The 11,496-nt window shown below is 37.8% G+C and overlaps 4 protein-coding genes across 5 annotated transcripts in view; 2 read left to right on the top strand and 2 right to left on the bottom strand.

Moving 5' to 3' along the window:
- Positions 1–700: 700 nt before the first annotated feature.
- Positions 701–5,402, bottom strand: LOC109537134 (facilitated trehalose transporter Tret1-2 homolog). Its single transcript, XM_019903733.2, has 5 exons — positions 5,215–5,402; positions 4,075–4,168; positions 2,157–2,301; positions 1,839–2,096; positions 701–1,785 (listed from the first exon to the last, which is right to left on the bottom strand). Exons 1-5 carry the CDS (start codon positions 5,220–5,222, stop codon positions 788–790), a joined length of 1,503 nt encoding a protein of 500 aa, XP_019759292.2. The 5' UTR covers positions 5,223–5,402; the 3' UTR covers positions 701–787.
- Positions 5,403–5,523: 121 nt separating this feature from the next.
- Positions 5,524–6,354, top strand: LOC109537136. The gene is made up of 3 exons (XM_019903736.2): positions 5,524–5,882; positions 5,935–6,024; positions 6,077–6,354. The coding sequence occupies exons 1-3, from the start codon at positions 5,589–5,591 to the stop codon at positions 6,308–6,310; spliced, it is 618 nt and encodes a 205-aa protein (XP_019759295.1). The 5' UTR covers positions 5,524–5,588; the 3' UTR covers positions 6,311–6,354.
- On the bottom strand, positions 6,342–7,859 carry LOC109537135 (elongator complex protein 5). Its single transcript, XM_019903735.2, has 5 exons — positions 7,556–7,859; positions 7,161–7,478; positions 6,929–7,104; positions 6,619–6,806; positions 6,342–6,554 (listed from the first exon to the last, which is right to left on the bottom strand). Exons 1-5 carry the CDS (start codon positions 7,608–7,610, stop codon positions 6,452–6,454), a joined length of 840 nt encoding a protein of 279 aa, XP_019759294.2. The 5' UTR covers positions 7,611–7,859; the 3' UTR covers positions 6,342–6,451.
- A 212-nt stretch (positions 7,860–8,071) lies between these two features.
- LOC109537133 (kelch-like protein 5) overlaps positions 8,072–11,496 on the top strand; it is a 6,202-nt gene continuing 2,777 nt past the window's right edge. The window contains exons 1-8 of one of the 2 annotated variants that reach the window (XM_019903731.2): positions 8,072–8,414; positions 8,710–8,901; positions 8,957–9,109; positions 9,163–9,358; positions 10,475–10,614; positions 10,668–10,888; positions 10,951–11,094; positions 11,151–11,328. In XM_019903731.2, coding sequence (XP_019759290.2) covers positions 8,311–8,414; positions 8,710–8,901; positions 8,957–9,109; positions 9,163–9,358; positions 10,475–10,614; positions 10,668–10,888; positions 10,951–11,094; positions 11,151–11,328 — 1,328 coding nt within the window. In that variant the 5' untranslated portion in view covers positions 8,072–8,310. The remainder of the gene's footprint in view (positions 8,415–8,709; positions 8,902–8,956; positions 9,110–9,162; positions 9,359–10,474; positions 10,615–10,667; positions 10,889–10,950; positions 11,095–11,150; positions 11,329–11,496) is intronic. The other variant, XM_019903732.2, reaches the window with a different exon arrangement.

The following is an 11,496-nucleotide window of genomic DNA, read 5'->3' as shown; positions in this document are numbered from 1 at the left end:
TCGATTCAGTCATAACAACATGAGTGAAGAAATTCTAGCAGTTTTGACCCAGAAAGCGAAATTTCAATATCAGACATTTAGGTGCAAGATTATGCCAAAATTTCGTGTTTTCCGTCTCGTTTTTGCTCATATCTCGGAAGCAAAATGTGCAAGAACGATCATTTTTACATCATTTCAGATATAACTAAATGGTATTTTTAGAGAGTGCGCTTCCGAGAAGGAAATGTTGGAAGTTTTCTCAAAAAAGTCTTGGTTTCACGAAGTTTTAGATTTGCGTCTTTTTGCTTTTTTTGAGTTGCAAAATCCACTTGAACATGACGCTGTTTTTTTCGAAGTTTCTCAAGAACCATTTGAGCCACAGAATTCGTTTTGGCATCGTTGGATAGAGAATTGAATGGGGGGTCATGAACCCCATGACCCCCCACCCCCTGGATCCGCCCTAGAATTGACTGATGTGCCGAAATAACCCGACGTCAACGAACTTTTGAAAACTGATAACTCGATAATGACAGAGAATTGGACGTATTTCCGAAAAATAAAATTTTGCCAAAAATTACCAAAAAAAATCAGTCAAATTTGAAATTTTAACTCATTTAAAAAATATTTTCAGTAAATTTTAGAAAAATTTTTGATTCCCAAAGATCAACTCGTCACTGGAATCTCTTGCCCCATACAAACGCTTTAAATAAAACACAGTAGGTACATATAAATATACAAATAATAATAATACATCAATTAAAGATCACAGGCAACTAAATAAAAGGACTTAAACAGAAAAAGTGAAAAATTACAGTCGAATATCCAGCGTTTTACCATTATCACTGTCCGTTTCCTCGTTTCTAAAATACTTCTCAATCTCATGCAAAGTCTTCCCTTTGGTTTCCGGAAGAAAACAGGCTGCAAATGCTGTACCGAACAACGTCATGGTGGCGTAAACCGTAAAAGCTCCATCGACTCCGTAATGTTCAAATAATGCAGGCATCGTTTTAACCACACTGAACACCGACATGTAGGCGACAAAGGAAGCAATTCCACTTCCAATGCTTTTCTTCGCCATTGGAAGCAGCTCTCCGAGCAGATTCCAGGGAAGTGAAACGAAACCAGCAGTAACAAAGAAGATGTACACTAAAAGGCAAGTTATCGGTATTGCGGCAAGACTGATCGAGTTTTCAATGTTGTAGAGCTTAGTGATGTAGGTGAATACGCTAAGGGTCATGAGTGGGAGATAGGTGCCTACGCCCCCTATTATACCCAACTGCCTCCGTCCAATTTTCCTCAAAAGAATGCACGATACTATCGAAGCAATCACTCGAGTGCAGTCGATTATGAATGTCGCCAGGTACTCATTCACAGTATCGCCAAATATTTCCTTCATGAAAGTAACCGAGTAGAAATTCACGGCATTCACCCCTGCCCATTGGCTGGTAATGAAAAGGACCAGCAAAATAACCATGGGCTTCCAAAACTCTGGCACCAGCAGCTCCTTTAAGTGATCAATAAAACTGCTCCCATCGCTGCCATTAATTTCCTTTTGCCTAGCCAGCATTTGCTCAATCTCGCTCTTCGAGGCATCGGAAGAGCCTCTGAGCCAGTAGAACGCCCGCCGCGCCTGCTCTGTTCGACCTCGCTGCGCCAGCCAGGTCGGGGACTCTGGAGGAAAAATCATCAAAATCCAGCTAATTAATGGAAGCAGAGCTATTATTAGAGCAGTGGTTTGCCAGGAAAGGAACGTCCCTAGAAGATGACTGACCAGGAGGCCCAAAGAGACACTCAGAGGAATCCCGCCTGGAAAATATCGCGAATAAAAATCAACTCTTGGTTGTGGGGTAAAAACCTACCTAAAAGCACTCCTCGCAGTTTGGGTTCAGTAATCTCTCCGATGTAAACGCCAGTAGCAGGAGCAATCATTCCAGAGGAGAGTCCAGTTACGAATCGTCCTATTAAAAGCATCTCGAGATTGACGGCAAAATACATCAAGAGCCAGCCGGCAAAGTATGGGGAGCAAGTGATAATGTGGGTGTTCTTGCGGCCGTACTTTTCCATCAAAACGCCTCCGATGAGGGTGCCGAAGGCCATTGGAATCACTGCCAGGGAAGCTAAAACCACAAAAAAGGCATCAACCAGTAGTAGTCTTGATTAGCAGTAAATAAACGTACCTATCCATGATGCTTCTTCGGTGTTAATCTTGATCACGTCTAAGTTATTGACGGATTCTTGAAGCTGAGGAAGGAGCACTGCTGAGTACCCAAGAGTCATTCCCACAACAACACTGAGTAGTAATGGGCCGAGGGCAGCCACACTCTAAATATAATWATTTATAGATACATATAAGTGTTTCAATYAAAAAAATTATGTCAGCATCTCTGCATTTTTTAATAGTACCTGATACTAAATGAAGCAAAGTAAAATTTGGRAAAAGCGTACCTCTCGATAKCCGTGAAACATTGTTCAAAGAAATCTTATTTAATGCTGGTAARTTTGAATTCACACATTGCTGCAATGTGATAATTATCTTATCATTAAAGCGAATTCAAACTGTGATATTTGCTTGCAAATATCACATGGATGTTYCAAGATAATCATTCAACTGGAWTCGGAATATTTAGTTTTTTATTTAAATTTMTTTTGATTCATTTTCCTAACTGCGTGTAATTGTTATTCTATTATTTTCTTTCTTGGGCTCCAGTCACAGTGTGAAACCAAAGTTTTTTGTATATCRTTTATTTCGTTATGTTTCGGCGAGACAACAGCGCCATCATCAGATTTTAAAATTCATTCAAACTCATAATTGGTAAACAAAATACAGGTTGTCCCGTAAGCTCATGATCAAAAGGATACTGCGATATTCTTTGGAGCAAAAGAAGAGGATCTGACCTAACTTTTATTAACAAAAAATGTCTGGCTCCTCTGCAATTGATGGTCAAAGTTTGGGTATCAATGGGTCAATGGTACGATGTGTTTTAGTGAAATTCTCTGTGGATTTGTTCTTATGTAAGACTCATATTTTGATGAAACAATCGAGTTCAGCCGTTTTGAACAAGTGGTGAATTCTTGAATTTCGTCGTGGTACAAAAACTACCAGAACTTTTTAGTTGGAGGATGAAACCAGCTAATTTTTTTAGTGTGATGCACTAATCATTTATTCACAATTTTGTGCTCTTTGTAAAATCTTGTAGCATTCATAGTTTTTGAGAAAAAAAATACTTCTGTTTGCTTGCCACTTAACAATGTTAGACATTAACTTCAACTATCGTGATACGAGGCATAAAATCATTCTCAATCAATCTCACAAATTCGTTTTTAATGACCTTTTCTAATGAAGAAGTGACTGACATGCTCAAAGTATTAAAGTTTTGCGAAAACAATTTGAAAGCTTTGCTAAGTTACTAGAAAACAGACATATTTTTTTTACGCAAAAACTATGAACGCTACAAAATTTTACAAAGAGCACAAAATTGTGAACAAATGATTRGTGCATCAACCTAAAMRAAATKAGTTGATTTYATCCTCCAACTAAAAAGTTCTGGTAGTTTTTGTACCACSACACTCAAGAATTCACCACTTGTCCAAAACCGCTGATCTCCATTGTTTTATCAAAGTATGAGTCTTACATAAGAACAAATTCACAGCGAATTTCACTAAAATACATCGTACCATTCTCCCGATATTTCGAAAAAGACAAATTTTTTGAAAAACTTTAACCATTAATAGCAGAGAAACCAGACATTTTTTGTTAACAAACGTTAGGTCAGATCGTCTTCTTTTGGTCCAAAGAATATCGCAGTACCCTTTTGATCATGAGCTTACGGGACACCTTGTATTTATTTCGTTTCGCTTTTGCGAATAATAATAAAAATTATATTTATTTAGGTCTTTGCTGTCTTGAATGTGCCTGAATTTTAAAATCGGACGATGGCGCTGTTGTCTTGCCGAAACGTAACGAAATAAACGATATACAAAAATTTATTGTTTCACACTCTGACTGGAGCCCAGGAAAGAAAATAATATAGTAACAATTTAAATTTCTGCAATTAATCTGCTGCATTTTTTGATTATTTATTGTAAATTCCTTACTTGTCTGAACCATAGCGGAGGATGATCATCATCTGTTGACGTTTCATCGGCATCTTCCTTTTTGGCTGTACACTTTAAAAGATTTATTACACTTCTGAAAAGCAGAAAAAAATTGTTAGTCTTGATTGACTTGAAATAAACCATGCAAAGCTTGATTTTATCCTTGCTTTGCCCATTACGATACTTAAAAAACTATCAAGCAAAAAACCAGTTTACAAGGCCCGCTGTGTTTATTTTCGAAAATTTCGAAATATGCCCATTTAAGTAGAATTAATAACCTTTAAACGTAACTTTTAAATACGTTTGAGTTTAATTTAAAAAAATGCCTTGGCCTCAATCGCTGCTCTGAATCGCCACTTGGGAAATATATTGATTTTCGTCACCAGAACTGCAGTTTTATTGCCTTTTAGCAAGCGCATTCAAATGTATTTTAATTAAATTGATGGCTGATTTCCAAAGCAGAAGCCAATGCATTTATTTTGTTCTAAGTATATGTTTTCGAATAAACACCGTTAGAAAATATGGTTTGTTTAAATGCCGGCTGCCGCAGCGTTGCTTAAGGAGGCCATTTCTTTGACCTACTGGGTTTTAAACTTTTGCCTGCATCTGCAATAGGAAGCAGCCGCTTAAGTTGAAAGAAAGCGAAATTAATATCGAATAGCTTTCACTTCAGCAACAATAATCATTTGAGTGATAAAAAAAAGATTATTTTTTGACCTTTTATTGGGATGGTTGACCCCGCGTGAAAAATCATTCTAGGGAACACAACAGGCTCTTGGAGTGAACACACATTTCGCCTTAACACTGTTATGTGAAGAAAAGTGAGCGAGGATGGGATTGCGTAACAAAAATCTGATATTTTTGTCTTTAGTTACCACATCTCGCTTTGTTCTAATTAATAATTCGTCGTTTCCTAAAAGTAACCGCAATAAGTAGAAAGTTGTTGTTAGATATTAAATCTATTGTTTATGAGGTAATAAATAGCAAATCAATGCTTTACAAGCACTTACCTACTGGAGTAATAATTTGTTAAATGGTTATGGAGATTTTAGAATTTCCAGTGGCAATCGAGAGTCTGGGCAAAGTGCATGGACGACTTCCGCCCTTACGGAAAGTTTTAAGATAATAACTGATACTTACATAGTCATTTTTCTTCTTCTGCCACGTTTACCACTTTTATTCAATGTAAGTTATCATGCTCCTTAGAACGAGGAGAAAATCGTATAGAACGAGCGACTAATCACTACCACTAGCGTCTCTCTCCTTGCACGTTCAACACACAGTTTGTGTAAGTTTGAACTGTTGAAGGCGACTGAGGAAGGAGAACTGGTTGAATAAGATATTTTCTCATGCACATCCAGACAACTATTAATGATATTCATATGAAAACAGATAGTCATGCTTCCGTAAACGCGTTGGTTTAAGTTGCTCTCAACAAGGAAAGTTTGTTTAAATTATTTGGCCGGCTTTCTCAGTGACATTTTTTTGTAACACTGGCATTTAGAAGTTGAAAAATGTCGAAAAACACTAAACAGAATCTCTTAAAACCATCCGAGGTGAATAAGCGAATAATCGCAAAATCGCGCAAAACTCGATCCAGTCAAGACTGGGTTGATCATCTAGGAAAATATCGCGAGGAACATGTGGCCGAGTATAATAAGAAGAAAAATGAGTTTTTGAATGTTGCTGCTGCTTATAATAAGGCAAATCGCGATACGCTTACGAGCCCAAAAACTATGCTGCACAACAATTACGAGGAAATGCTCAACTTGGATTTTCTGAAGGAAAAAGAGCGCAGTGAAGAAGAGGCACTGTTTTTCGCATTAAATGCTTCCATTATTTGACTGTTAAAGCTTTTAGGAATGCGATCCATTTTGCTGCTGCCTAAAATCTACGCCCAACACCACAGGAAAACTTTTGAGAAAGCGCAGCCTTCGAAGCGTTTCCACCGTAAGCAAAAGTTCTGTTCCATCCTTCGTTGGTTGATTGGGGTGAATTTTAGACCGATGGACCTAAACAAGACGTTTGCCTCGTTCAGCCTTGGTTCAAAAGATACTTAACACTGAACAAATTTATCTTCGCAGCCAGAACCATTATAATTCAAAATCGGCTTTTGAAAGTGTTGCAAAAGCTTCGAGGTTTGACGCGCGAAGAAATTAATGAACTAGAAAGCTGCGAAATTCAGAAGAGATGCGAAGACTTCCATTGCCATCCAGTGTTCTTAAAATTCTTATAATAATAAACTTGGTGGGATAAAAAAGTAAAAATCTTCAACAGATATTTATGTGATAGTTTTCGTATAAAGATCAAGCAATATCCTTAATTATTTTTAATACTAATTAACAATGAACAGCTTCACAATAATTTGGAACAATTATTAAATATCCAAATCATCATCAGGGTCCTCTTCATCCCAATCGTCTACTTCATCCAGTTGGTAAAATATTTTTCCCTCTTCTTCGGCCGGGTTTTCATTAGCACTGGAAAAAATATTTACATCATTGAAAAAAAAACACGCAAAATCTTGAAAATGCAGATTCTCACCTTGGAAGATATGGCAAGACTACTCGGTCTCTAGCCAGTTTCTCCTCATCAGTCAATCCTATCTTGAAAGTTGTTAGTTCTTCGGGATTTATTTGCTTGGGTTTGGCGTTCTCGAGAAGCTTCTTAGCGTCCGGCTTAGCTAGTTTGTTGGTCAGTAACTGCTCTTCTTCAAACTTGTATGCCTCAATCTGAAAATCAAAACAATGACTCAACAGAACTGCGTATTTCTCATCGAGGATATTTAATGTAAAAAGTTCTACATATAGAAATTTACTTGGAGATTCAACTTTAGGCTCTTAGAGCAACTTACATCCGCAATTACACGTCCTCCTATTTTTTTATACTCGTACTTGAGCCTTGGCGACTCTGTTAATGCTTTAAAAATATCTATTCTCAGGGTGCTTAAATGGCTAAAGTACTTGATAATTGCGTCGCTGTCCCCCGGCAAGATGTCTTCGTGTATAACTGCAATTATTTGCTTTATGGCTGCAAGAAGAGTTTAAGGCTTTAATCAGACATTATTCTGAAACGTTGCTTTTTACCTTTATTGTTTTTCATTGTATTAAATATTCTGTATGTTCTGGAGAGTCCTAACTGAAAAATGGCATTGGCTAGAGAATCAACTATGAGAACATCGCTGCCCAGTGTTTTGTTTGCAAGTTGTTCAAGCTCATCTTCCGCTTTTTCTTGCTTATGTGAGACAAAATCATGTAGCACGACGTCAGAGCAAGCTCCATATTTATCTTGGGTTTTCTTGAAACACCCTTCAAATGCACAATACTGGATTGTGTGGTTTCTGTGGCTGAGTTGCTGCTTTACCAAGTAGGAGAATAGTTTACTGTCTCTGCTTTCTAAAGAGTCTGCAATCAAAAACTCAAGTTGAAACCGGTTCGATTTTACTACTTATACTACTGCTACTAGTACTCATTTAACTTACCTACTACAAGGATAAACTTGGTTAAAGGGATAGTATTTATATACGTTTTTAGCATGTTAAAGTACGATATTTTCTGAGTAAATCAAGTCAACTTTTTTTTAATAAACAAACCGTTGGTACGTTTTCAGTGTGAGGCATAGATGAAGACAAGTATGGTATGCGGCATGCAGATATTTTTTGCACAACAAAAATACAACACAAAAAATATCTGCGTGGGGCATAAACACAAGGCATAAATAAGACAAGTGTGAGGTTAGAAACGGGAATCTGGCAAGGTTTATAAACATTTTTTATGACATTTGTGTACAATGTTGCCTTAGAAAACTAAAAAATTGTTCATATTTTTAGAACTGAATAAAATAGACCCTTAAAAGCTATATATATTTGTGCTTTGGCTCCACAATTCTGTGTCAATTAATTTAACTTTAAGCTCCAACTGATTTAGCTACTCTAATTTTGCATAATTTAATAGTTTTTCCCATACCGAGCTTATGTTACTTGAAGAAATTTTATACCATTTGGCAATAATCGCTCCCTTTCATCTTTGACATTTATTTGTTTTTGATAATTTTTGCGGCTCAAGCTCTCAGTTAATGTGTTTCCTTCTTTTGTGTTTTAATTGCATTTCAATACCCCTGCACCATCTTAACAGTAAGGTATTGTTTATTAGTGTCTAAGCTCCGCGACTGTCTGGTCTGGTGGTTTAAATCCCGCTCGCTTTAATTTCTGGCCTTTATTCCCAATTACTTTGCACCATGTCTTTGTCTGGAAGCATTGGAAGCCCTTCAAAGGAATCCGAGGCTTCTGGAAACAGTAGTGTGGCTGGAAGTGAACCCAGTTTGCCAAGAGACTTTAGCAGGTAAGAACAAACCTCCATTAAATAACTGTATTGGTTGCATTTGATAATTCCATTGGGTTCAATGTATGCAGTTGGTTCTAAGAATTAAAGAACCAATTAATGTACTTGATTTGCAGAAAGCATATTTCAATGAACGAACGCCTTGCATGCGCTTAAATGTGAAAGGTCGCGTGATATACAGCCAGGTCTCAATGAAAATGCCTAGTAGGTAGTCAATAGCGGGAGCAAATTTTTGCACAAGAAAATTACCCAAGTCGTTAACCCTTTAAAGAAAACCTCTGTCTATTTTTCTAAGGGTCCATTGCTTCGTACATTTTAGACTGTCCTTGTTCTCCTCTGGTTCAGCCACTTCGCAAGATGAACAGTTTAGCTGTGTGGGACATGCGGAGCATAGCCTGTCCTGCATGAAGAAATATCTTCAAGCGGGAAAACTATGCGATATAGTGTTAATTGCTGGAAAAAATGGAAGAAGAGTGTCAGCTCATAGGTAGAAAATTGGCCACATACAACTACAAAAATAATTCTAATTGTTTACCTTTAAGATTGGTTTTGTCCGCGGCCAGTGAATACTTTTCCACCCTATTTACCGGCAGTCTTAGTAATGATAAAGATCGGGAAATCACACTGGGGGACATAGATGGGGATGTTTTACAGGCTCTAGTCAATTATTGCTACACGGGAACAATTGAAATAAGGTGATTATTTATCATATTAAATATAAAAAGCGGTGACACTTTGCGGTTAATAGAGAAGACAATGTGGAGACTCTTCTGGCAACAGCATGCCTGATGCTTCTACATGAAGTAGTGGAGGCTTGCTCAAGGTTTCTTGGACACCAATTGGACCCCAGTAACTGCTTGGGAATTGCCATTTTTGCCGAACACCAGTCTTGTATTAGTTTGCTCAATGAAGCCAATGCTTATACCAACCAACATTTCATGCAGGTACATTTCAATTTATACAAGATGTTCATTTAGTAATCTGGAGTTCAGTCGAGGTTTCAACGGTAGATCGTAAACGACCGCCTTTCTTTGAAGCTTCCATGCGTTCTTTCATTTTACTATATTGCCACCTTTACTAGTTCTTACAGTTTTATAGTTCAACCATTCTACAGCAGCTATCGCAACATGCTGTAGAGAGGTTGAAAATGCTGTAAATTTTCTAAGACAAGCTATTTGAAAGATCAACTTTATTTTCATCTCACAAACGCACAAATGATTAATTTGCACACCAGAGTTCTAAATTGTACCATCTATACAAAGTCCTGCATTTCAGTATTTTGGAATTTTTAATGGAACACTCTGTATTTCTAACATTAACTGGCTAATTTATTAAACCAACCTAAAAGCAAGTGATTCAGTGCAAATTGTTGAGGGCCTGCAGTTAGCGGAAAACAGCCAGTGCGAGACCAACATTTACTCAGCTGCCAAAAAAGATTGCTATGAAATTTCAGCACATTTAGAATCAAGTGGCGTTTTCTAAAAACGTGAAAATTTTCAAGTTCTCACTTGCTTCAGTTTGGAAGAGTCAAGTGTTGGCTACGAACTGTGAACGTTTCAAGTCACTGCCTGCTCTAGTTTAAGATATATGTATTTTTGAAAGACAAAGCTTAGTTGAGTGGATTCATTTTGTGGTCAACATTTACTCAGCTTGTAAAAATCAGGATTCTGGGAGATTTTTATGAAACTTTCAACTTGTTTAGAGTCAAGTATTTTCTAAGGACTGTGAAAGTTTCAAGTCCCTGCCTGTTCTAGTTGGGGAGATAGAAATATTTGAAAAAGAGTGCGCAATTGACTGGATACATCCATTTATAATGATCCATCCAATACGTGGTCAACATTTCCTCAGCTGGCAAAAATCACTATGGTTATTAGCAACTTGGTTAATTTAGGGCTGCTTTTTACCGAGTGTTTCTCATAAAAACATGTTTAAGATGCTCATATCTTAAACGTTTTTTTGTTTCCCTTCAACAAAAGCTTTCAAAATAGTCGAAGAAAGAAGCTGAGACGCAAGGCTCTGTATAAGATTATTAGTTCTTGAACGAAATATTGTAATGGCAGGTGATTTCGAACCAAGAATTTTTTCAACTCAACGTGAATCAAATGTGCACCTTGCTCAGTAGCGACGATCTCAATGTTTTCTGCGAAGAGCAAGTGTTTCATGCCCTAATGAGCTGGATTCAGTTTCATCCTGCAGTAAGGTAACTAATAGAAAATGTTCCCAATCGTTGTGTTAATCAATACCACTTGGCAGGAAGAAACACATTGGCACATTAATGGCCTTAGTGAAATTGCCATTTCTCAGCCCAGCCTTTCTAGCGGACCAAGTTGAGCCTGCTATCAGCTCAGATCTCAGCTGCCTCAAACTGATTATGGAAGCAATGAAGTGGCACTTGCTACCTGAGAGGCGCCTTCAAATGGCTTGTTCTAGAACAAGGCCTAGAAAGGGTACTATTGGCCGACTAATGATCGTAGGTGAGCACTCTTGTCTTCCAATTAGCCTGAAATTTACGACTAAATTTCAAACATTCCTCTAGGTGGCATGGACAGCAATAAAGGCGCTACCACCATTGAAAGTTACGATCCAAGATCTGATACCTGGACTGTTGCTCAACAGATGAGCGGGAGGAGGCTGCAATTTGGGATAGCTTTAATGTCCAATAAGCTTCTGGTTGTAGGAGGTAAGCAAAAGTTTCGATCCATTCCAAAGTGGTTTTCTTACGGTTTTCCGCTCTAGGTCGCGACGGTTTGAAAACCTTAAACACTATGGAGTGTCTCGACTTGGAGAGTGGAATTTGGTCCCAACTGTCTCCTATGAATACCCATCGACATGGTTTAGGCGTGGCAGTTTTAGGAGGATCTTTGTATGCGGTGGGAGGCCATGATGGCTGGAGCTATTTGAATACAGTCGAAAGGTGAGCATACAGAGGAAAGTTGTCTCAAGATGAATATGAGTTGTCGCTTGTAAATGATCGCAATCGGGTTTTTAAAGTGACAAACCCACATAGCAAAATGTGAAAAGCAAATAGCAAAGAATGAATTCTTAGTCGGAAAGCACGGGAGATCACTTCGCCCACTGCCTC

Source organism: Dendroctonus ponderosae, unplaced genomic scaffold (genome assembly GCF_020466585.1).
Source record: "Dendroctonus ponderosae isolate FM_Combo_2020 unplaced genomic scaffold, Dpon_F_20191213v2 Dpon_F_20191213_4, whole genome shotgun sequence".
Taxonomy (NCBI): Eukaryota; Metazoa; Arthropoda; class Insecta; order Coleoptera; family Curculionidae; genus Dendroctonus; species Dendroctonus ponderosae.
This window is presented reverse-complemented; position numbering and strand designations above follow the sequence as displayed.

Excerpts from the sequence above, each read along its gene's own strand:
- LOC109537134 (XM_019903733.2), bottom strand. Across the intron at positions 2,097-2,156 it reads CGAAGAAGCATCATGGATAG|CTTCCCTGGCAGTGATTCCA; the intron begins GTACGTTTATTT and ends TTGTGGTTTTAG. Across the intron at positions 1,786-1,838 it reads ACTGCGAGGAGTGCTTTTAG|GCGGGATTCCTCTGAGTGTC; the intron begins GTAGGTTTTTAC and ends GATATTTTCCAG.
- LOC109537136 (XM_019903736.2), top strand. The coding sequence starts at position 5,589 with ATGTCGAAAAACACTAAACAGAATCTCTTAAAACCATCCGAGGTGAAT. Across the intron at positions 5,883-5,934 it reads AAGAGCGCAGTGAAGAAGAG|GAATGCGATCCATTTTGCTG; the intron begins GCACTGTTTTTC and ends TAAAGCTTTTAG. Across the intron at positions 6,025-6,076 it reads GCCTTCGAAGCGTTTCCACC|ACCGATGGACCTAAACAAGA; the intron begins GTAAGCAAAAGT and ends GGTGAATTTTAG.
- LOC109537135 (XM_019903735.2), bottom strand. The coding sequence starts at position 7,610 with ATGCTAAAAACGTATATAAATACTATCCCTTTAACCAAGTTTATCCTT. Across the intron at positions 7,105-7,160 it reads TACAATGAAAAACAATAAAG|CCATAAAGCAAATAATTGCA; the intron begins GTAAAAAGCAAC and ends CTCTTCTTGCAG. Across the intron at positions 6,807-6,928 it reads GAGGACGTGTAATTGCGGAT|ATTGAGGCATACAAGTTTGA; the intron begins GTAAGTTGCTCT and ends TTTGATTTTCAG.